This window comes from Pyrus communis, chromosome 6, assembly GCF_963583255.1.
Source record: "Pyrus communis chromosome 6, drPyrComm1.1, whole genome shotgun sequence".
NCBI lineage: Eukaryota > Viridiplantae > Streptophyta > Magnoliopsida > Rosales > Rosaceae > Pyrus > Pyrus communis.
The window spans coordinates 19,597,373-19,621,097 of record NC_084808.1 but is presented as its reverse complement, the minus strand read 5'-3'; the positions used below and the strand labels follow the sequence as shown (position 1 = coordinate 19,621,097).

The window sequence follows — 23,725 nt, the reverse complement described above, 5'->3', positions numbered from 1 at the left end:
TAACAAAGATCGAAAGATGTATCAAATGCCCACCCGCAATCCAGCAGATAAAATACATTACATAGTCCACTTAGGGCAACACCACACATACAACGATATAGGTGAATATTTGACTAGCTAGCATAGCATTTGAGGTGCGAGCTTAACCAAATCCACTGCACACATTGTTTACTCAAACATTCGAAAAATAATACAAAGACAATTTTTCAAGGGAAAGGACTTTAACACACCATTTTTCTCCACATGCACACCCCACGCGTGTTACCGACTGTTTGATCAAACGAATACAGAAAATCAACGAACAAAACCAAACAGAGGATGCAAATGGAGAAAAATGGTGTAAACATTTCCCTCTTTCTTTCCCTCAATACAATATTTCTTCGCAAGAGAATCCTTAAATAAACAAAAGACAACTACTTGTCAACACAGCAAAAAAGTCCAATTGTCACCTCGTATGTCGAAAGCCAACTTATTCGGTTGTGGCTTTTATCTGAAAAATAAGAAAATATCTGTGTCAGCAAGGAGGATAGTTACCATCATGTTCCAGATAAATTTACCACTGAAACTACCTCTGTATAATTCATTATTCATACAAGCTGTACAACAGCAGCCACTCTTAGGGCCCCGTTTTGGAGAAGATCAGCAAGCTCATCAAACAGTAGAGCCGATCGCCATCCCCAGCCCTTGGGAGCTTTTGGTAAAAGCGTGCCTGTTTGCTTGAAACTCCCAAACACCATGACTTCCCTCTTTGATGGGCAAATTAACTGCATCATACAGGTATATGAAGCACGGTTTCAATATACAAGGTTCTGGCGTAACATGAAAATGGGCTAAGCTGACAATGTTTGGTCACTTTGGAATGTTACCTGATAGCGGGCTGTAACCTTTTCACGAGAATCAACATACATCTGCACCTGTTTTGGGCATAAACCGTAAAGTATCAATTAACAACTATATGAGTCACAAATGCTGAAAAAGGGTGATCCTTTAAATGTGAAGATAAGAAACATTCTTCTCCATAACTGTGAAGATAAGAAGCATTCTTCTCCATAACTAAAATAACCCAATCATGCTCGAACAATCAAGGGAAGGCTGGCTAACCTTTCTGAATGAATCAGTAATCTCTGCCTTACGTCGGTGAATAAATAATCCTGAAATAACAAATATATGATATGCATTCAGCTTAAGCAACAAATTTAAAATATAATTCAGGAAAGCAAAACAACATGCTTCCAAGGTATATATCATTAAGCCAGGAACAGTACCAAGTGTTCGACGTCCTTGAGGATCTTCATCATTAAAAGCCTGAACGCTAACCTATAAATTGGAACAGAAAACCCAATCTGTCTGAGAGCATGGAAATTGGAAATCGGACAAGCATCACCACATATGTAAATCTTATATCGACAAGAACAATAAGTTTGTACTCAAACACCTTCCATAAAGAACCAGCATAAAAGACTTCTGAAGAATGCTTCACTTGGCCATCACTAAGCCTGTGCACATCCTCAAATTGCACCCTGTAAAAAAAGGGCGACTTGTAATTAGTAGGATAGACAATTGAGCATGATGACCAATCATTACATCCACGTTATAATATTGTTAATGACATTCAGACTTGAGCAGATTCAACTCAACCATCCTCACACACACAAAATCCAGTTCCAAGCAGAAAGGAATTGCATAAGTAGATGTGCAAAAGCACCGATATAATTAGGTAATCAATTTGTAAAGGAGACTTCTGAGCTAGTAGATCATAGGACAGCATCCTAAAAAGAATGTATGATTCTTATTTTCCAAAGAGAGTTCAAAATCTAAAGCGCAGGTGGAAAGGAGTAATGGAAAGAGCTCACATACCCAAAGCGGAAAGGAGGGAAGTGACTTAAAGGTGTTTTCATATCCAATGAGATGGAAGAACTGCTTGCATTATCCCACTCAATCCCAAGCGCATGGTCTGACGACTCTACCATCTGAATGGGTACACCACTAGTACTTGGCACTGACATGGACGTTCCAGCCATTCTGCTTTGCATATCCATCTCATAGCCTCTCTCTGTTTGCTCCCCATGAGAATTAGCTACATTGTTCCCTCCTTGGCTTAGCCCAACTAAAGCTGTTAATCCATCTCCAGACAGGTCCCCATTATGGTCAGCTCTAGCCTCTGAATCATCATTAGCAAGAGACTGCTGGCAATTTCTGTTGCCCATGCCAAATGGCACACGGGAAAAGACAAACCGAGTTGGAGGCCAGGCAGTTGCTGGTACAAATGTAGTTCCGCGTCCGATACCAGCAAGCCCATCAATAGGACCCCTGACATGCACACGTACAGGCCTAAAGAGACCATTTCCTTCACCTGCAGCAGACTCAGCAACATATACACCAGGAGAATTATTCTGATTATGCTCTTGCATGTAGTATCCGGTAGTAACTCCTTGTGAGAATGAAAATTGCTGTCTGCAACTGCACGCTATACTTGTAAGACAGCAATTTTTGCACGTATCAGCACCAACTTCTTGGACTCTCTGGCTTAAAAGCATCTACATGATTGCATACCAAACAATTAAGTTAGTAAAAAAATAAACAGATAGGTTTTCTTTGCGACATATTGATATTTAAACACACAAATAAACAAATAAGACATCTCTTCAAAAGCATAACCACGGGCAACAATGTGTGTATGGAAGAAAGAGATGCCTGGCTTTCTCATGGTGAGAGGTGGGCAGAGAGCCCTTGCAGTCAGTCTGCCAGGGCCTGTAAAAATAGTTTCTTCGACTGAATCAATTTATCAGCACTATGGTTTATAAGATATTTTTCCAAATGGTTAACTATACCAATTAATAGGGATACCATGTAAGAAACTGTAATGATTGCTCTTTCATTTCCCCCACACTTGTATAGCAAAAGAAAGATGGAATTAAAAAGAAAACAGATATAGAAAGAAACCTGCAGCCAAAGACCATCGTTTACAGCTTTGCAGGGGAACCCCAGTTCCTCAAGTTGCTTTCGTACATTCAAAAGTGCCTCAAAAGACATGTTGCAGTATAAAAGAGATCCGCCTTCAAATATATTAACAAATGCATCATATTCCTCCCCACCAACCCCAAAGTTCCCTTTAGCATAACCTTTAACCTGTCTTCTCCCTACAACCCTGCCACCCCATGAAAGAGGAGGCATGCCACATCTTCCCCAATCATTTGGCATGAGCTCACTAGTGGAAGAGTTCATTGAAGAGCATTGCCTTGACTGGTCCCTGGCAAACCAACTGTTGTTATTTAAGTGATAGCATGATCCTTCATCAGATGGCCCTTCCATAGCCACTCCATTTGCCCCCAGTCTACTTGCTCCAACACCAACAGGCATTTCAGCATAACATGAGGTTCTCATGACATCTATTTCCGATAGTGAATTTTTTAATGATGAAGGACCACCCATGCTGCAGTTGTATCCTGGCTCCAAATTGGCTTGAGGGTCCGCAACTTGTTGGACTTGCTGTTTGGAATTTGAAACTCTTGTTTGGAAATCAACCACACAGTCTGCAAGCTCTATCAAAAGACTACGAGCAGTATTATGGCCCTCTACATCATCTTTTATAGTTAAGCGCCCGACTTCAGACTCCAACCTTTTGTTAGCAAAGCTATCAATCAGATTCTTTCCCTTTGCGTTAGAAGAATCAGATGGAGTATCCGTTCCTGCCTCAGAACTGGAACTTCCATGATCATAGTCTTCCTGTTTGCTTTGAGCACCTTTTGCAAGGAATGCATAGAATGCCAGCTCAAACCTTTCCACAAAGGAAAAATAAAGAACACATCAAAAGGAACTCAAGCTGTAATTAATAAACCCGAGTTAGAGGCCGTCAATGCTCCTTACCGTTTCTCTTCACTGGGTACCCAGAGCTCATCAGAGGTCAGCAATGCAAGCAGGGTCTGAGCTGAAAGTTTTGGAAGCACCTGTCCATGACCATGTCAGGAAATAGAATATGTAGCAGTAGGTTTGCATTAACAAAACTGAAAAACCTTAAAATATACTTAATCCTTATAAAATCAAATAAACTGAGTCATTGACAATGGACAGATCCAAGAGAGAAGAAAAAATTGAGCTATGCTATCATAATTAAATAAAATAACAGAGCTTAAGCCATATTTTTCTAGACTGGGTAAGGTTAAGTATGCTAATATTACAAAGAAAAACAAATATATTCCTTCGGCATCCACTGTTTTTTCCTTCTCTCTCATCTTTTCTTATGTTGTCATGTTATATGATCTCAAAGGAAAACAGAAGGAAGAAGAAAATGTGAGCAAAACCCACAAGTGATTACTACAAAATAAGCACACCATCTTTTACCTCTTTCAACTCCATGGAACCACTTTGACAAAGGTAGCCCCAGCAAGCATTTCTTACCCGTTCTCCATGTATGCCATAATCTTGGCTCTCCGCGAACACCTAAAAGCACAAGTAGACATTCTCAATTACAAAAGAAAATGGTAGCATGTGGGTCATACATAAACAAAGAAGCGGCACAAGCATTTTCAAACCTGATAGGCTAAGAAGTTTGAAGTCCATAATTCAGATATAATGAAGTCTGTGCATATTGCACATAAATCCTGCATCAAAAGAACATCAAGCCGTAACCTAAATGCACATAAAGGGACGGGACTTCTAGAGTGGAAAAGAAAATAGTCACGCAAAGTAAAAGAAGACATCAAAACGAGAAAATGATACCTGAAGGTCAAGAAAAGAAGCGGCAGCCAAAACACGAAATGCATTGTTATCATTAAGCTTGGGGTGGTGACCGTACAGATACGCCAAAGCCATTGCAATTGCTTCTCCGTTAACATTCTTATCGTCAATATGTAAGGTTAAAACAGGGGCACTGGCTTCTTTCCAAGGTCCATGAAGCATGTTCCTGCCAGACACATTACAGTCCAGCATATGAAGATTGCACAAGGTGATTAGTCACCTAATTGCTACATAATTACGCGTGCATTATCGAAAACAAAAGTAATTTCACCAACTCCCCACTGCCAAGCTCAAGCTTAACAGTCCAAATGCTAATCTAGGTACTCTCCATATTTACATACATCCACATAACTAATCAAATTAACAATAAAACCCCACAATTATCAATTCAACATCATCCAATAACCCCGACGAAGCCGGCGAGGGGGCGAATTCAAGTTGCATTTTGGTAAATTGACAAAAGGGGTTTAGGGAATTTGGGACAACGGACCTGAAGTAGGGGCTGCGGGAGAGAATGAGGCGGTGGAGGTGGTAGGTGGAGCCCATGGCGTGGACGACCATATCGGAGAAGGCACCGGAATTGAAGCCCTCCGTCTGTATGTGGTCGCAGAGGGCGGTGAGGTTGCAATCCAGCGCGCGCAGCTCGCCGCTGGACCGGTCGTTGTCGGAGTGCTGCGAGGGCTGAATCGTCATTTTAATCTGCGGCCCGTACGACCGCGCCGGCTTGGTCGGGTATTGCGGGTCCATGTGAGCCGCAGCACCACTGGATTTTTTCCGATTGCGAAGTCTATGAGAGTGTCGATGGGAGTGAGAGAATGGTGTTAGGCATCAGAGAGACAGTGTTTGTTGATGCGCTGCCGTTGTTACTTGGTGTACACGAGAAACGCGACATGGATGGCGTGGGTCGGATCCGCTTGACTTGACCCGTTTAGATCGCCCCGAACCATCTTCGTATATTGTGCTTTTCATTGCACAAACACCACGTGGAATATATTTTTGGCAATTCCACACCCACGCACTCCAATTTTAGGACGTGCTATTCACACATCCTATTGTACTTCTCACACACATTTTCATAATTTTTGTTTATTGATCTTTTTCAATTCATCTGATCCGACGGTCGAAAATTAAAAAGGTATGTGAAAAATAAAATGGGATATGTGGATATCACAATCCCTGATTTTAATGCCACTGTCAATATAGTAATAATGTAATATGGTAATCTACGTTTGAATTTTGATTAAAATTCACTCATTACACATCACGTGACACGTGGGCCTTTCAAACAATTTTTTCAACATTGATGACCTAAGGTGAAAATCAATCATGTTGAACTAAACTCGTGCTAACATATCTTTTTTCTTTCACAAAGCTCTAAAACAAAATTTAGATTTCAAAAGCACTTGATGTCACATCCCCGCCCGGGGCGGATCACTTCCCGGGCCCGCTTCACCACCGTAGCACGATATTGTCCGCTTTGGGCTTACCATGCCCTCACGGTTTTGTTTTTGGGAACTCACGAGCAACTTCCCAGTGGGTCACCCATCATGGGATTGCTCAAGCCCCCTTCTCGCTTAACTTCGGAGTTCCTACGGAACCCGAAGCCAGTGAGCTCCCAAAAGGTCTCGCGCTAGGTAGGGATGGGAATATACATTTAAGGATCGCTCCCCTGGGCGATGTGGGATGTCACAATCCACCCCCCTTAAGGGTCCGACGTCCTCGTCGGCACATACGCGGCCAGGGTTAGGCTCTGATACCAAATTGTCACATCCCGGCCCGGGGCGGATCACTTCCCAGGCCCGCTCCACCACCGTAGCACGATATTGTCCGCTTTGGGCCCCGACCATGCCCTCACGGTTTTGTTTTTGGGAACTCACGAGCAACTTCCCAGTGGGTCACCCATCATGGGATTGCTCAAGCCCCCTTCTCGCTTAACTTCGGAGTTCCTACGGAACCCGAAGCCAGTGAGCTCCCAAAAGGCCTCGCGCTAGGTAGGGATGAGAATATACATTTAAGGATCGCTCCCTTGGGCGATGTGGGATGTCACACTTGAAGTATCAGTTACAAGGGTAGAAAAAATTACGTACAAAATTGGTTGTGTTGTAGTCTAGCTCAAATTTGGTGAATAATAAACAGTAGGTATGTTAGACATTGCCAATTAGGTTTATATATTCATTGGAATTTTGAATTCGCTTTAGATACAGAGTTAGTGACGACAACTCAGTGAGGAATATGATGATATGTCATATTTCTTATAATACAAAATGTTGTCGTTTAAAGATTTGTCTAGCTTTGCTTTGTTATCCGGTTTATTTTTGTTAGGAAGTTGAAACCAAATGCCTAATAAAAAGGGTAAGGCTTTAATGCTACGTATCATCCAGGCTAAAACCAAAGCAACCCACCATTATAGATGGTGGGTTGTTTCATGGCCATCTTGTGGTCATTCGAGCTATCACCAAAAAATTCTTATATTTTATTAGCACTCCACATATTGTTGAATAAACCCTTTGAAAATCAAATACAACACCATCGGTCCTTCAGCGGCTCTCTCTCTTTGTTTCTCTCTAGAAACCCAGATCCTCAAGCTCCATCCCCAACTTCAAGCTCAACCGTTGACCCTTGCTTTTGCTTGGGGTAGGCAATAGCCCGCTACTCTTTCTTCCCTCCTCGTTCCCTTTTTCCCTTCTCTCTCCTCTGCCTTTTCCATATATTTCCTTCGCTCTCATCTCATCTGCTCTATCCCCTTCCCTGCATCCACCTCCTATTTCTCTCCCTTTTCCAGTCTCCTTCCTTCGTTTTTATTCCTAATTTTCACCTGGGTTTATCTTAGTTTCCATTGAGTTGAGTCTCAACTATCCCCTGAGCTTGTCTTAGATTTGGGTTTCATGCCCTTTATTCGACGTTTTTTGCCTACTTTTACGGCTTTCTCTCTTTTAATTTTATTTCCACCTTCCTCATTAGTAGTGATACTCCATCCCCATCCCACCATGTACTCAAATCTGCGGGCTCCGATCCAAAATTGGATTCTAGATCAATTACCCTCCTTCACTTTCCCTCATTCAACCGGCATGTCGGATCCCTATCGAGGCCAAGTGTTAGGTATTTTACATACCCCCTTAGCCTCACTCTCTATCCATATGATATTTTGTTTGTATATATTTGCAGGGGTTTGTGAAGGGACTTTGGATCTGGTGTCTATTCTCTCGGTTCGAAGTTTGGCTTCCTCCAAGGGTGTGGCGGCAGCGGCGGTCTGGTTTATGTTGCTTGAGACTAGGGTTTTTTTGTTGTTTGTTATTGCAGCCTACGGGCCTAAGTTTGTAAGGGCCTCCCGTTGTATCTTGGGTTGCTATTGTCACTTTGCTTGGGCCTTTTACTTTATTTGTTGTAGTTTATCAGGTTCCTCTTGGGTTTTTTTAGAGAATTGTTATTAGCACTCCAAAAATCTTATTTAGCACTTCAAACTCTTTCTATGATTAGAAAGAAAAATACACTTGTAAGGAGTATGTAATGTGATTTTTGGAGTGCTAATAACAATTCCCTTTTTATAAAGAGAATTTTAACGAAAAGCTCTCGGTATTGTTCAATTTAATGAAAAATCACATTTTTACACTAAAAAGTCACATCATGGTACTATTCACTTTACCCTTTATTTTATCCTTATCGTTAAAACTCAAAATTTTCAAGTCATTTTCATTAGTTTTCCTTTTTATAAAAGGAAAAATTAGGTTCGCATCCCTCATTTTGCTATTTCATTGATTAAAACCTTATTCCTTTTCAATTTTTGATCAAGGTCATTGGGTATTAATAACATCATTAATTATTTTAATAATGATTTATTTTTATTTTTAAATATATTCCTTTAGTGTTCAAAATGTTATAATTAGTATATTTATATTTATAGCTAAATTTTTTTATCATATATTTTTATTTTTAGTTTGTACCTATTTTTAATTTGCAAACCTTTTTAAATTTGTACCAATTTTCTTTTCAGTTTTACTTTGTACCCATATATTAATTTCTTTTTGTGCCCATATGTTTTAAAGTTTTATTTGTATTTGTGCCCATGTGTTTATTGTCACGTGACATTGTATAATTAATCAATGATAGAAAAATTAGATATGGTATATGTTTTATAGCTAAACTTTGTATCATATATTCATATTTTTAGTTTGTACCACTTTTAATTTGCACCCTTTTTTTAAATTTGTAGTATTTTCTTCTTAGTTTTAATTTGTACCCATGTATTAATTTCTTTTTGAGCCCAAATTTTTAAAAATTTCATTTGTACTCATATTTTTTTAATCTTTTATTTGTACCCTAATATATTTATAATGTACCCATTCTTGTACCACTTTGTTATAAGTGAAAAGTACCAATTTTTTTTTGACACTATGTCAATCAAAATGTTTGAATTTTTTTATTGTAGCCGTTTCTAATAGTATTATAATGAGAGATTTTAAATTTATAGGATTATAAATCTCATAAAATATCAAACAATTAATGTCAAAACTATAAAACTATAAATACTAATAGTAATATAATGAGGTATACAAAGTCAAGGGACTTTGATCAAACTTTGAATACCATTTAAGGTTTTAGTCAAAGAGTGTTAGAGATTAGGAACCGCATCCAAAGTATCCCTTTATAAAATGACTACGTAAGCCTAATAAGATTTTAAAAGAGAAAATCCGCAAATATTAAGAAAAATGATATTATCACTAGGCAATTCAACCACATCAAATTTAGTAACAATTATTGAATTGTTTTGTTGTAGATGAAACTAAAGGAAGCCAATACGGTGGATGAGAAACCTAATGTTCTTCACCTAATGACACTTATGCAATCATCCTAATTGACTCTCAAACCAACTAAGGCCTTACCAATCATCTTATTTCCAACTAAGGGCTTAACATGTGATTGCGAAGGATTTGAAAAAATCAAGGTATTATGCAACTGCACTGCAAGAAAGTAAAATGATCCCTAATTGACAAAAACCCCAAAATATATAGAAAACGAAACTTTAAAATCCATAATTGACAAAGAGTATGGGGTGCGAGGGTAATATTAGAAAATAAGTATGGTGTGTTAAGATAAATTTTAATTAAAAAGATAGATATGAGGCGTATAAAGCACGTGGGTTGTGGTCAACAAATTATGGAGTGTATATACCAAAAAAAAAAAAGGCTTAATTGGATTAATAGTTTCTATGGTAATAAGATAGTTGGAAGATAGCCCTGTGGTAAAAAAAAAAACAAAAAGAATTTAAGCTTATAAAGTGTGTTAGGATTTATGCCAAAAAATGAAAATTCCATCAAATTTTTGTTAATTATTAGCACGTGAGCTAGCCCCACGTGTTATCAATTAACAGAAGGTCCATTTTAGCCTAATATGTGTATGAAGAGTTGGTCAATTTTGAGTATAAATCCTAACAAACTTTACCACAAGGGCTTAAATCTCTTTATTTATTTATTTATTTTTTATTTTTACCACATATCTCTCTTTCAACTACCGACTGTCAATCCAAATAGATAACAGAACAATACGCCGCCGTATATGTTCCTGTACCGAAACGCCGTGTTTTAGCACTATTTTCGTGCCATCGTCTTTTGCTCTTCTGATTTCCGTAGCAGATTTTGGGTTTAAACCTTAAACCCTAAACCTCCATTGCCCTGCGCTTCAAGATTGGCCGGTACGTGAATTTACAAGTACATAATATCTGTCAGAATTTGTTCTTCGGTTGATTGCGTGCTATTTTGTACTGTGAAATGTTCGGAATTTCGTGTTTCTGCAATCAAAGCTCGGCCCTCACCAATGAATTAATTCCAATTTTCTCATGCTTTCTCATCAAATTTGAAAAATGCATGCAAAATCTCAAATATAGATCATTGGTTCCTAGTTCCTATGCATTCATATGAGTTTGCACATTAAAGTTGTAGGAAGCGTGGGACGTTATTCCTTAATTCAACATTGTAGCTCAAGTGGTTACGAGCGTTAACCCGTGCAATCGGGGGTTCTGTGTTCGATTCCCCTGGCCCAGTATATAAAAAATATAACTAATATTGAGCTGTGTTCCTCTTGGCAGATGTTTTTATTTGCTTACTGGATTGCGCTTTTGGTGTTTACTATTTATGTCCCAATGTTAACACAACTTAGCTTGCACTGTGTGATGTTTAAGTAGCGGTTTTCTGACATGGGTTATGTCTTAAACTTATTGAATTGGATATTTGGAAGGCAAAGAGCATACACGGTGATAGATTGGGCATGCATTTGTGAAGATGCTCCTAAGACAACAAGGTAATCTTGACTCGCATAGATTGTTTATTCTCGATTGAGTGAAGTGTTTTGGACTTTGGTATATTCATTGATCAGATAGATAATATATTCACAAGTCTCTTTGGCTTCAATGATGTTCGTCAGTTATTACTATTTGCTTGATCTTTTTCCTTGTTGCAGTTGCAGGGATACGACGTGGCTTTCATTTGAACATTTACACATTTTTGAAAAGGTTTTCATCCTTGTCAAATGAGCCTCCGTCTGAAGAGAAAGTTGTGTCTTCGATTGATGTGAGACAAGTAGTTGATGATGTGTGCCGAGTCTTGGAGCGTGGTCCTTGGGGACCCCCCCTTGAGAATGCTCTATTGGCGCTTGACAAAACGCCTCAATCAGAATCAGTTATTGGAGTTTTAAGGAGGTTGAAAGATGTCAGTTTAGCACTTAATTATTTTCGGTGGTGTGAGAAACAAACTGACCAAGCACACTGTCCCGAAGCATACAATTCACTTCTCATGGTCATGGCCAGGAGTAGAAATCTTAATTATTTGGAACAGGTCCTGGAAGAAATGAGTGTAGCAGGAATTGGCCCATTCAATACCACATGTATTGAGTTAGTTGTGAGCTGTATCAGGTCACAGAAGCTGAAAGATGGTTTCAATCTACTGCAAACAATGAGGAAATTCAAATTCCGCCCAGCATTTTCAGCCTATACAACTCTTATCGGGGCTTTGTCTACAGTTCCTGAATCTGATCTCATGCTGACTCTCTTTCATCAAATGCAGGAGCTAGGTTATGAAGTTACTGTGCATTTATTTACAACTATTATTCGTGTATTTGCCAAGGAAGGACGAGTTGATGCTGCCCTCTCCTTGTTGGATGAGATGAAGAGCAACTCTTTTAGTGCAGATGTTGTGCTTTATAATGTCTGTATAGATTGCTTTGGCAAGGTCGGTAAGGTGGATATGGCCTGGAAATTCTTTCATGAAATGAGAATGCATGGCTTGGTGCCTGATGATGTGACATATACTAGCATGATAGGAGTTCTCTGCCAAGCTGCGAGACTAGACGAAGCGGTGGAGCTATTTGAGGAGATGGACAGACATAGGAAAGTGCCTTGTGTGTATGCGTATAACACCATGATCATGGGCTATGGCTCTGCTGGAAGGTTTGAAGAAGCATACAGCTTGTTTGAGAGGCAAAGAAGAAAGGGGTGCATTCCGAGTGTGATTGCATATAATTGTGTTCTCACCTGCCTAGGGAAGAAGAGACGAGCAGTAGAAGCGTTAAGGGTTTTTGATGAGATGAAGAAAGATGCAGCTCCCAATCTTCCAACTTATAACATTCTAATAGACATGCTTTGTAAGGCTGGTAACCTCAAGGATGCTCTGCAGGTTCGGGATGCCATGAAAGAAGCTGGTTTATATCCTAATGTCATGACTGTAAACATAATGATTGATCGACTCTGTAAAGCTCAAAAACTTGATGATGCTTGTTCTATATTTGAAGGAATGGATCACAAAGTCTGCACACCAGATGCAGTTACATTTTGTTCTCTTATAGATGGCTTGGGAAAACAAGGAAGAGTAGATGATGCCTATAGGCTTTATGAAAAGATGCTGGACGCTGATCAGACTCCAAATGCCATTGTATACACATCCCTCATCAGGAACTTCTTCAAATGTGGCAGGAAGGAGGATGGTCACAAAATATACAAAGAAATGCAGCGTAGGGGCTGTTCTCCTGATCTCATGCTTCTTAATACCTATATGGATTGTGTTTTAAAGGCCGGAGAAATTGAAAAAGGTAGATCTTTGTTTGGGGAGATTAAGACTCAAGGATTCATTCCTGATGTGCGAAGTTATTCAATCTTAATTCATGGCCTTGTAAAAGGAGGCTTTGCACATCAAACATATGAATTATACCATGCAATGAAGGATCAAGGCTGTGTATTGGACACCCGTGCTTACAACGCCATCATTGATGGATTCTGCAAAAGTGGAAAGGTGAATAAAGCATACCAGCTTCTGGAGGAAATGAAAACTAAGGGTCACCAACCCACCGTCGTTACTTATGGTTCTGTCATTGATGGTCTTGCCAAGATTGACAGGCTTGATGAAGCATACATGCTTTTTGAAGAAGCAAAGTCAAAAGGAGTAGAACTGAATGTAATCATTTATAGTAGTCTTGTTGATGGGTTTGGGAAGGTAGGTAGAATAGATGAAGCATATCTAGTCATGGAAGAGTTGATGCAGAAAGGTTTGTCACCTAACGTTTACACATATAATTGCTTGCTTGATGGACTTGTGAAAGCTGGTGAAATTGATGAAGCAATTGTCTGCTTTCAATCGATGAAGGATATGAAATGTACACCCAACCATGTAACGTATAGCATTCTCATAAATGGTCTTTGTAGGGTTAGAAAATTCAATAAGGCTTTTGTATACTGGCAAGAGATGAAGAAACAAGGGTTAAACCCTAATACAATCACCTACACTACCATGATCTCTGGACTTGCAAGGGCTGGGAACATAAGGGATGCTAGTGGGCTTTTTGAGAAGTTTAAGGCCAGTGGTGGCATTCCCGATTCTGCTTGTTATAATGCTATGATAGAAGGGTTGAGCAATGCAGAAAGGGCAATGGACGCATATACACTTTTTGAGGAAACTCGGCGGAAAGGTTGTAATATTCATTCCAAGACATGTGTTGTTCTGTTGGATGCCTTGCACAAGGCTGAATGCCTTGAGCAGGCAGGAATTGTTGGTGCTGTTCTTCGAGAAACTGCAAAGTCTCAACATGCGTCAAGATCATGGTAAAGTCGTGTGTCATGCAATTTACTGGAAGGATTTAGATGTGTCGTACTCAGTGAGTGGTGACACACAACTGACACAAGGTGCCTTCTCGTTCATTCACGTTGACAGAGCAAATATTGGGGAACGAGAGATTTTTTTCCTGAAAGGTCTTCGTCTCATCAATTTCTTAACAAGATTGAAGGCACTCTGTGGAGGTAATGAGACTTCAAATGGAGTTACTGAAATTCTATACATGTATCTGCAAAAAGAGTCATGACTTTAGGGAGCATGCCAACATGTTATTCCTGTGATTCACATTTGATAAAATGCTTTGATGAATTGAATGTTCGGGTTGTAACTTTTAAAATATCGGATTCTACTGTGTTGTACACGGTAAGGTAAACAAAAGCTGGGTGAATGACGTGCATGCATGATATGCACAATAGCTGGGTGAAATATGCATTTTTTTTCTGGCAAATATTGGCTTTTTTTCTTTCCCATTTTTCCTGTTGATGTGCTTCTGGCAGATTTTCGATTTCAGTGATTCTGAATTCTCAAAACAAACATTCATGTAATGATCTTGTGCAGCAAGTGTTCTATTTGCAACTCATATGCATCCCTTTTCATAATTTCTCAAGTTCCACAGGTACTTGCATTTGACTAAATACTTGTGGATGCAGGTATAGAGTATCAAATTTGTCTCAGCTGCAGGATGTCGAAGAAACCGAGTTATAATTGTAGCATTAACTTCAGTAGCAGTTATTCAGGAGCATGAGTTTAGCTTCGAGAACCATCGATGCTTTAATATAGTGTTTTGCCAATTGTTCAGGTTACCTGGTTCAGTTGAGAATTGCAGATGTGTGTTGGGAGTTGATGACCCTCACTGGTGGACGCCCGCCTCCCCAGCCATTAGAGGACCTTTATCGTTTGTTACAGTAGATGAAATCAAACTTTTGGCCTAGAGAGCAAATTTTTGTGCTGTATGGCGAATTGCCTGTGTTGAATATGGTTGTTGGGCGCGCATACTGGTGAATAACCACACATTTTCCCTTCATATGAGTATGGTCTCTTATTTCGCAATTCAAAATGCTTTACAGTTTCTGTTATATAACTATGTAAGGGGCATACATTGCGGATTTGATGATCATCATCATTCTATATGCTGCTGGAAATTGTGAAAGTTGAACCTGCTTCATACATTGATCAGTTTGATTTGGACGGTTTTTGAAATTTAATTGATTGCTTACCCCTTACCCTTGGGGGATATTGTGTCCCACCTGTCATGTGCGGCCCGAGACACAAGATTTCGGGTGCCTGGCCCTTACATGCGAGAGGGTCCTTTGTTTGGACACAAGACTAAGGGCAAAGACAGGGGTGGGACCAGAGAGTGGGCCATGGTCAGCCTGCAAATCAGAGAAGTACGTAGGAATTGCATAATTTGGATGCCGGATCAAAGAATTTCTTCTTACATGCAGATGTGCGAGAGGGAAACTTTTTGTTTCAAAGTCGGAGGAATATTTTAATTCGACCATCGAACTTCAGAATTTCTCCTTACCCTAGGCCCCCAAACGGCAATTGCCTTTTCTCATGAGGACTTCCATAGTAAAAAAACATCAACTTCATGCTACGTATCTTAAGGGGTGTATTCAATTGAAAATTTGAGAGAGTTTAATGGATTTATAAATCCATGGATTTTTATGAAGTTTAATTGATTTGTAGAGATTCCATATAAAATTTTGATTCAATTCCCTCGAAATCTCATGGGGAGATGTGAGATTTGTGGATGCTTAAAATACATTACAAAATCTTTCCAATTCCATCTAATTCCTCAACTTTCTCAAATTCTTTAAAATCAATTTCTAATTGAATACACCTAGAATGTTATAAACTTCTTTAAAATCCTAATTAAATACACCCAGATTTCTAAGGATTTTAATAAACTATCTTAAAATTCTAAACGAATACACGTTGAATTTCAGAAAATCGCTTAAAATCCTGATTGAATACTTGTAGATTCGTTAAAAGAATTAAAATCCCTTAAAATCTCAATTGAATACACCCGACTTAATACAGCAGACTCCAGTTCTTAATACAGCAGACTCACCAGAGTATAATCCGTTTTGTTGAATGTGACCGTTACAAAGGGGAAAGATCCAACGGAGCTTTCTACGGCTTTTCAAAATTTAAAATTTAAAATTTAAAAGGTAAACAAACAATTTCTTCCCCTCCTTTCTTTATCTCTATCACACACACACCAACCCTCATTCATCATCGAAACCCAGAGATTTTCAATCTCAATCTCACATCTCTTTCTCTCTCTCTCTTCTATCTTCTTTGCTCCATCACCGCGTTCGGTCTCCGATTTCAATGGCAATGGCTCTCAGACCCATCGACAATGCTCTCCCAACCACACCGGAAAGACCCAAAAAGCAAACCAAAGTTGCTGTTCCAATGCAAAAGCAGCAATCCGGCCTCGTAAATGACGAAAATCAGGCTCCGCTTCCTGCAACCGCGGATTCCGCCATCGATTACATCTCCTCTGAGAATCTCAAACCCTTCTCAGACCCGGATCTCAAGATCCAGGTAATTCTCTATCTCATCGGATGTCCCTTGCACGCGAATTCGACTCCCTTCGCCTGTGTATTAAAGTAATTTATTTGAAATTTCAGAGCTTGAGTGAGGGATTGGAATCAAAGGATTGGGTGAAGGTGTGTGAGTCTCTGAACAATGTTAGGCGTTTTGCACTCCACCACTCTGCTCTTCTGGCTCCTACTCTGTGAGTGCTTTTCTTCCTTGTTCCAACATTCGATTCTCTTCTGTAACAAGTCCACTAAAACGACGTCATTTTTGTATGGGCAGAGAGAATGTTGTAGTGGTGCTGGTGAAGGCAATGAAGAATCCGAGAAGTGCCTTAATCAAGACCTCGATTATGGCTTCTTCGGACATCTTCACCGCCTTTGGTGATGGTTTACTTGACTCCGCAGCCTCTAATGCATTTGACCAATTGGTGTGTACCCAAACTTTTCTTGTTTTCTTAAATTTAGGGATCGTTTGACAACAATTTCGTTTTCATTTTTTTATGTTCTGATGAACGGCTTGGATTGCTCAATGGGTTCACAGCTGCTGCAATTGCTGCTCAAGGCATCTCAAGACAAACGTTTTGTGTGTGAAGAAGCAGACAGGGCACTGAGCTCGATGGTGCAGTCCTTGACCCCTCTTCCTCTGCTTCAGAAGCTCCGAGCTTACGCTTCCCATGGCAACCCTAGAGTCAGGGCCAAAGCTGCCATTTCCATCGCATCTTGTGTCGCCAAGATGGTATATACTATGAAACCAAAATGTTCTCTTGAGTTTTGACGTTGGACATGCCATTTTTCTTGTTAACCTTGTTACGGAAAATGGGATTTTGGTACCGATTTTCAGGGCCTTGAAGGAATGAAGGATTATGGGCTGGTTTCTCTGGTGCAAATGGCTGCAGATTTGTTGAATGATAGGCTGCCTGAGGCGAGAGAAGCAGCGCGGGGAATTGTAATGTCGGTATACAATGCCTATACAGAGAATGAAGCGGAGAAGCTGCGGGAGAATGAAGAGGAGAAGTTGCGGGAAATTGAAGAGGAGAAACCGGAGAAGCAGCAGATTTGGCTAAACTTTTGCCAGTCTAATTTGTCAACGATTCATGCTCAGTCCATGGTCAAAATTACTTCTTCTCAGTAGAAAGGTTAGAAGAAGACGGTGGATTAGGGTTTGGGTTTTGCTGGTGGTAGAAGCTATATTGGGAGTGTTCGTTTGGTTTGTGATTCTGCTGGTAACCTTTTAGCTGCAGTTAGAGTTTCAGAGTGCTATGAATTTACATCTTCCAGCTTCGTCTAAAAGCTGTTTTTACGTTGTTGATGAATTTCTTCGTTTAATAAAATTTTCGTTCTTGATAACATCAGAAATAGCGAAAGAGTTGCAGAACGGTAATAATTTACTGGCAGTGCAAGTAACCAAACCAAACCCTCTCCGACTCTCTCAAAGAATATCTTTGAGATCTACAGGGAAGCAAGCGGGCGGTTATATACAGGGCGACTCAAAGACTTCACTGTAAAGAAATTTTCAGCTGTGTTCTGGTGTCTGCGATTAGAACGTGCCACAATGAAAGTCAGCAATTAATTTCACCAAAAATCGAAATCATTTAAGCTCTATTCCCACAATATATTGTCTCTCAGTACGAACAAATACATGGATTCCTACATTTGAACTATTTCCTATTCATTTGAAAGAAGAGAAATATCATAAGACAGAAATACCAAAATCTCTATAACTGCCTTTCACTATATTTTCCTACAACGGGGGGTCATTCAACGCTTCCCTTGCACGTTACCAAAACCACGAGGAGACCTTCACTTGAGATCAGCAGACCCAAGCCATCGTAATATCAGGAATGTGACAGAACTCTGAAACCAAAAGCGATCCTGATTGGCGGAAGAACTCTGAAGGAGGAAAAAAGTCTAAGCACTTCACTCTTGTTCAACCAGAGAGCGCAACGCTGTCTCAACTTCTTCAAAAGGTTGCCCGGCATACAGCTGAAGCTGCCCTCTCTTCACAAAAATCAGCTTCATGTTATCTGACTTTATGGCTTTGCGAAGTTCCTGCAAAACATAAAGTTGCTTTATCATCTTAACACTGATGACTTGAATGAAGGAAAATGCATGTCTAATGGGAAAAATTGTATTTTGAACACTTTTAAAAGTTGAAACGCCGACTCCGTTGTCCTCATGCAATGTTCAGCAGCTTCAGACTCATAAATATTGAATTTTGTGAAATCAAATTAGAATTATTACTTTGTTTGGTAAAGGAACAATATCAGCCCTGAAATCACCCAGATCTTCGAAAAAAGTTTCCAACAGTATACAGAAGTTATTGGCATCAGTGCGGTGTTCGAAAGCGACAGTATAGGAAAAATCACTCTTGCTTTGGTGCTGAGAACTGAGCTTTAAGGTATAGAGTCCGCCTTGCCCCTCACTACCAGAACCTCTACGGATCATAATAACCTGACATTGGATACATAGCAATTTGATGGTTAGTTGTAGACAAAAAGCTTACCCAAATACCAAAATAAGACACAAAAAGAAGAGCTTATTGATCCGATAAGTAAAACTTGTGAACGTAATTCATAACGGAGCATAAAAGGGAAAATATACAGCTAAAATGGCATAACTATAGAATGAGTGACTGAATCATAAAGCATAAGATAAAGATTGCAAGTATCCATTTTATGATAGCATCAATGAGTACTTAAAGTTAAATAGTTGGCCATGGTTTGGTCAAATGCAACAAAGTTCAATTGCTAAACAGGCAGCACAACTTAAAAAATGAAAAAAGAAAAAAAGTAAAGATAGAAAATTAAGAAAAGTTTATACCAGAACATAAGGAAGATCCAACCACCATGGATCAATATCATTCTTTGATCGATTGCCACTGACTTTGTTAGCCACTGGTTCCTTTTCAGCTTCTTTGTTTTTTGAACTGCCATTTACACTCAATGCAGCATTATCACCAGATTTTATGGTAGTTTCCTGAATTTCTTTCTTTGAGGGAGACTTTTTCTTCCCCAACGCCCTTGATTTTCTTGACTTTACCCCTTCAGAGGACTTCCCTCGTCTTGTCTTCTGGACGGTACCTACAAAGTTTAACAAATTAACAAAAGAGCCAAACTAACAACAAAGTATGCAGTCTTTGTGCAATTCAAAAGCTTTACCATTTTGTGGCTCAAAAGCTCCAGCTCCTATGTCCTTTCCGCTATCCATACTCCGAGTTCCTTTCTCCAAATGTTTCCCGTCATTTTGCAACAACTTGGGCTCGTCCTCTACGGTCTTGGAAACACCTTGTCCAATATCACTCTTTCGCCGGTTTTCATCATTATCCGAATCCAACAATTCTTTACCATCACTACCAACACTTGCATCTCCCGCCACTGTATCTACACCGCCCGAACCTCTCTTTATCCTCCTAGATTCACCATGCTCATCCAAACCCCCAAACCCCTTGGGATTGCTTTTCGCCTCGGCCTTAAACTTGACCTTTTTCTTAAATAGCAATGTCCCATCCTCCTCTTTAGAATTCCCAGCTTCTACATTCTCATTCTTTTCCATATTACTCACATATGGACCCTGCAACTTCTCCCTTTTAGAATTCAAACTCCTCTGCAACCTAACCAACCGCTCTCCGACCTCTTTTTCGATACCTATTCTATTCCTTGCATCAGAAACATCATCTTCATCACCAATACTTCCCTTCTTCAACTCCCTTTTCTCCGACTTTCGTGCTTCCCTCGCCATTGCTCTAATTTCTTCTATCCTCTCGTCCAATTGTATCTCGTCCAAATAAATCACATTGCCCAATTCAGACCCAACATTCGAATACAAAGCCTTCCCTTTCGATTTGCTTAAAGTTTTCGACTTCCCAGTTTCCTGATCAGGATTATCATTTCCCAGCAACCAAACGGTGAAAAAAGCCTGAAACAAATAAGCCCCAACCAAATACGCCCCAAATTTAAGGACGGACTTGGCAGAAAATTTACCAACAATGCCATTTTGCTCCGGGGTCGCCACAGACACGCTCAGTTCTTCAACTTTATCGCCTTCTGCGGCAACGACGTCGCTTCGGTCAGAGCTAAGTTCGGTGTTGGAGTCGTTCTCGGAAGGAGTTACCGGGCACTCAGTGGGAATTACAGGTTCCGTCGGGGGCAGTTCGGGAAGGAGAGGGGTTTTGGGTGGCGGGTAGGGTCGAGTTAGGGTTTTGAGGATTTTGGGGCGTAAATGGTTTCTCCGTCGGGTGGGTTTTGACGGTACGGAAACGGAGGCTGAGAGGATTGGTTTGACTGGTTTGGCGGTGGAGTGGATTGGGTGTGCGATGACAAGGGAGGCGGCGCAGTGCGCACCCGCCATTGGTGGTTCAAGAAAGGAAAGGAAATGCTGCTTTGGTTTGAATTTCAGCTGGAAACTGTACTTGGAGGGGCTGGTGCGAGCTAATTTGCGCCATGTGTGAACGTTTGGGAACTTAGCAGGTGAAAGGTCAAAGATCGACCGAAGGATTGGGTGTTGTCATATTGTGGGCCAATCTTTTCTTTTGTTGTGGCCCAATATTTTGGTTTCCTTTCAAGGCGAGCCCATCTAATTTCTAAGCCTAATTGACAAAAGAGTAGGATTCTCTCATCTCTTAATCTCTTTTTCATTCTCTTCCCCGTATTTAAAGGGTTACGAATAAGACATGTCACATTTTGTGTTGACTTTTTTATAGAGAGAAAGACAAAGATGAAAGTGTGAAAGAAGGGGAGAGAAGGGGATAAAATTAGGAGGGGAGGAGAGGGAATGTGATAGAATTAGGAGGGAAGATAACCTCACTTATCGACAAAAGGACGAAAAAAAGAAAAATCGAAGAGAGAATTCACTTTGTCAACTAAAGAGAATGTCTTTTAACATTAAAAAAGTTGTATCAATAACGAGTTTGCAACCAATTTATTCCCTACCATTTAGTGTAAGTATATCAAACTTTGAAAATTGTGGATTTTTTTACCACAAGATTGAGGATTTGGAACTCAAAATTCTAATAATTTTTGTTTTGTGTTGATCCAGTGTTAATCAAGTTAATGATGAATTCAATAAGTTTTCTTACTGATTACAAGATGAAATTCGCACGTCACTTTACGTAGTTGTTATTAGCTCCTTACCCTTGCTTATTCTCTTCAATGTAATGGCTACATAGTAGCTTTCCTTAAAGAGAACATCAAAAGAACATTGTGAAATGTCATGAACTTTATGTAGACCCGCCAAGTTTTATGAAGTTAGTATTAAGTTACAACTTAGTTTGAGATGATTACATGTATAAATGTACATTTACTATCTCTAATAGGAAGCTTATATTTGAGGCACCTATTATATATTTCAAGTCAAATGTGAGAGGTTTTATTTAGAGTATTAAAAAAAAAAGGAAGTGAATAAAACGACAAAGAATTTTGTACCGAGTTTGACATTTTTTACTTTTGATGCATTAGAATGCGGTTGTGGATGTTGAAGTCCCAAATTATAGTGTAGCAATTAACAACCCAAGAATCGATCATTGGATGAGACCTAGCATCAACTTGGATGATAATAATGTTTTGTCAAGTTTATATGGAGTAAAAGAAATGAATTTTTTTAACAGAGTATATCAATTGCTTTGTGATTCGTCAGAATACATATGTAAGAGTAGAAATTATCTTTGTTTAATCATAAACATTTGATCGCTATCCACAAATATATGTATATATAACCCCAAATAATTCTGGCCAAATGTTAGTTCAAGTTCAGAGATGATTCACAAGTAGCAGCTCTCGCGGCAAAACGTTTTGCCTTTAAGAGTTAGAGTCCCACATCAACCGTGGAAGAGAATTGAGCAAGCAAACAGGCCTATAAAATGAACATCCCAACTTTGAACTAATCATACCTTTCTCGGCCTTTTGGCTAAGATCAAGTGTAGTATCTGTTCTTATCAGTTTAATATTTGATACGTGGACCAATGGTCCACACGATATTAAATTAATTTTTTTGGGAGAAAGGTCTACCACAGTAGCTTGCTACTGAGATCTTTGCGTGTCGTCCGAGCGTTGCACTATTGCTTGGGCAGGCGCACTCCACCAATTCAAGTTAAAGTTCTAATCACCGTTATTCAAAATTAGAAATTCCGTCTCAGATGTAAAGTGTAAATTCCGTTTCAAAACCCAAATGAAAAAGAAAGCAGAAAACCCCATACAATTTATTCTTACAAAAAATAGAGACCGGCAGATAGGATATGATCATATCGTTTGGGACCATACTCATTTGACCCATCTCGTTGAACAATTAGTCATTTGCAGAAACCGACGCCAGATCTGACCAGCGAGAGAGGAGAGATTTCAGTGAAGTCGAGCGCGGTTGTTGCAGAGGGGATGGAGGCCATGGTCCATGGAGATATCGAACAACAAGACTGTTGTCGTTGCCAACGGCGGTGGTGGCCAGGCTGTTGCCACCGGCGGCGACGGTTGCGATGTCGCTACAGCTGAAAGACGAAGAAGCTGAAGATAAAGAATTAGATTGTACTGAAAAAAACGACGGCTTAGCGCCATTGTCGGTGATGGCCGCATGCCTAAGGCGAAGAACGAGATTTGGGCGGCTGCGTTTGGGAATTTTTTTAGAAAACTAATGAAAAGATTTGAATTATGATAAAAAGTAAAATGAATGGTAAAATAAATTGGTTATTTTAGTATAAAAATATGATTTATCGTTAAAATAAATAGTACCGAAAATCTTTCATTAAAGTTCTTAATTTTTTTTTGTTTCCAGTTGGGGGTAAGGGTTCCTCATGTGCTTTGGACAGTGTTGTGGCACAATTTGTGACGTGTCGAATCAAATGGGCAATGGAGTGGGCCCCGCGATGGCCATGTAGTCAGTTAATTGAAAAGGAGACGAAAAATGCGATGGATGTATGATATTGAAATGAAATTATGAGTCTGCGTAAAATTGTATGTTTTAATCATGAAATTGTAATGTTTTAAATCTTAATGTTGTAGACAGATTGATGTGTCCGTTGCAGTCTTAAGTTTTTATGCTGATTGTCCACAAATTCAATGGTTTAGCTATTTAGACTAGGCGCTTTTGTAAGAAATTTTTGCTGTTTACAAGCATTTTAGTCCCACATCGACCAAAAAACAAAGAAAGCCTTTATGCTAAGGTCAAGTGGACCGCCTGATTAGATGATTGGTGACAGCTTCTTGTTGAGAAGTTTGGTAGATGATGTAAGTGGGTGATGAGGATGATTGATCGTCAAAATCTGTTGTTGCCAAGTGCAAAACTCATGAGGGCTAAGCTAATTATCTTGACTTGAAGATTAAAGAAATGGAAAAATGAATGATAGTTTTGATCTGGATTAAG

The 23,725-nt window shown here is 39.6% G+C and overlaps 4 protein-coding genes and 1 non-coding gene across 5 annotated transcripts; 3 read left to right on the top strand and 2 right to left on the bottom strand.

Moving 5' to 3' along the window:
* Positions 1-37: 37 nt before the first annotated feature.
* LOC137737061 (uncharacterized) lies at positions 38-5,645 on the bottom strand. The gene is made up of 13 exons (XM_068476413.1): positions 5,228-5,645; positions 4,720-4,903; positions 4,533-4,601; positions 4,342-4,440; positions 3,868-3,947; positions 2,944-3,778; positions 1,858-2,537; positions 1,436-1,520; positions 1,266-1,317; positions 1,102-1,151; positions 867-914; positions 570-764; positions 38-490 (listed from the first exon to the last, which is right to left on the bottom strand). Exons 1-12 carry the CDS (start codon positions 5,482-5,484, stop codon positions 588-590), a joined length of 2,616 nt encoding a protein of 871 aa, XP_068332514.1. The 5' UTR covers positions 5,485-5,645; the 3' UTR covers positions 38-490; positions 570-587.
* Positions 5,646-10,897: 5,252 nt separating this feature from the next.
* Positions 10,898-15,391, top strand: LOC137737746 (pentatricopeptide repeat-containing protein At3g06920). The gene is made up of 3 exons (XM_068477298.1): positions 10,898-11,031; positions 11,191-14,014; positions 14,480-15,391. Exons 1-2 carry the CDS (start codon positions 11,013-11,015, stop codon positions 13,821-13,823), a joined length of 2,652 nt encoding a protein of 883 aa, XP_068333399.1. The 5' UTR covers positions 10,898-11,012; the 3' UTR covers positions 13,824-14,014; positions 14,480-15,391.
* Positions 15,392-16,030: 639 nt separating this feature from the next.
* Positions 16,031-17,785, top strand: LOC137737002 (uncharacterized). Its single transcript, XM_068476342.1, has 5 exons — positions 16,031-16,382; positions 16,469-16,575; positions 16,659-16,806; positions 16,920-17,114; positions 17,220-17,785. The coding sequence occupies exons 1-5, from the start codon at positions 16,167-16,169 to the stop codon at positions 17,508-17,510; spliced, it is 957 nt and encodes a 318-aa protein (XP_068332443.1). The 5' UTR covers positions 16,031-16,166; the 3' UTR covers positions 17,511-17,785.
* Positions 17,786-17,948: 163 nt separating this feature from the next.
* Positions 17,949-20,825, bottom strand: LOC137737001 (uncharacterized). The gene is made up of 4 exons (XM_068476341.1): positions 19,537-20,825; positions 19,199-19,458; positions 18,620-18,829; positions 17,949-18,427 (listed from the first exon to the last, which is right to left on the bottom strand). Exons 1-4 carry the CDS (start codon positions 20,723-20,725, stop codon positions 18,296-18,298), a joined length of 1,791 nt encoding a protein of 596 aa, XP_068332442.1. The 5' UTR covers positions 20,726-20,825; the 3' UTR covers positions 17,949-18,295.
* A 1,433-nt stretch (positions 20,826-22,258) lies between these two features.
* On the top strand, positions 22,259-22,453 carry LOC137738504 (U2 spliceosomal RNA). The gene has a single exon (XR_011068953.1). It is a non-coding gene; the product is annotated as a U2 spliceosomal RNA (small nuclear RNA).
* The last annotated feature ends 1,272 nt before the right edge of the window (positions 22,454-23,725 follow it).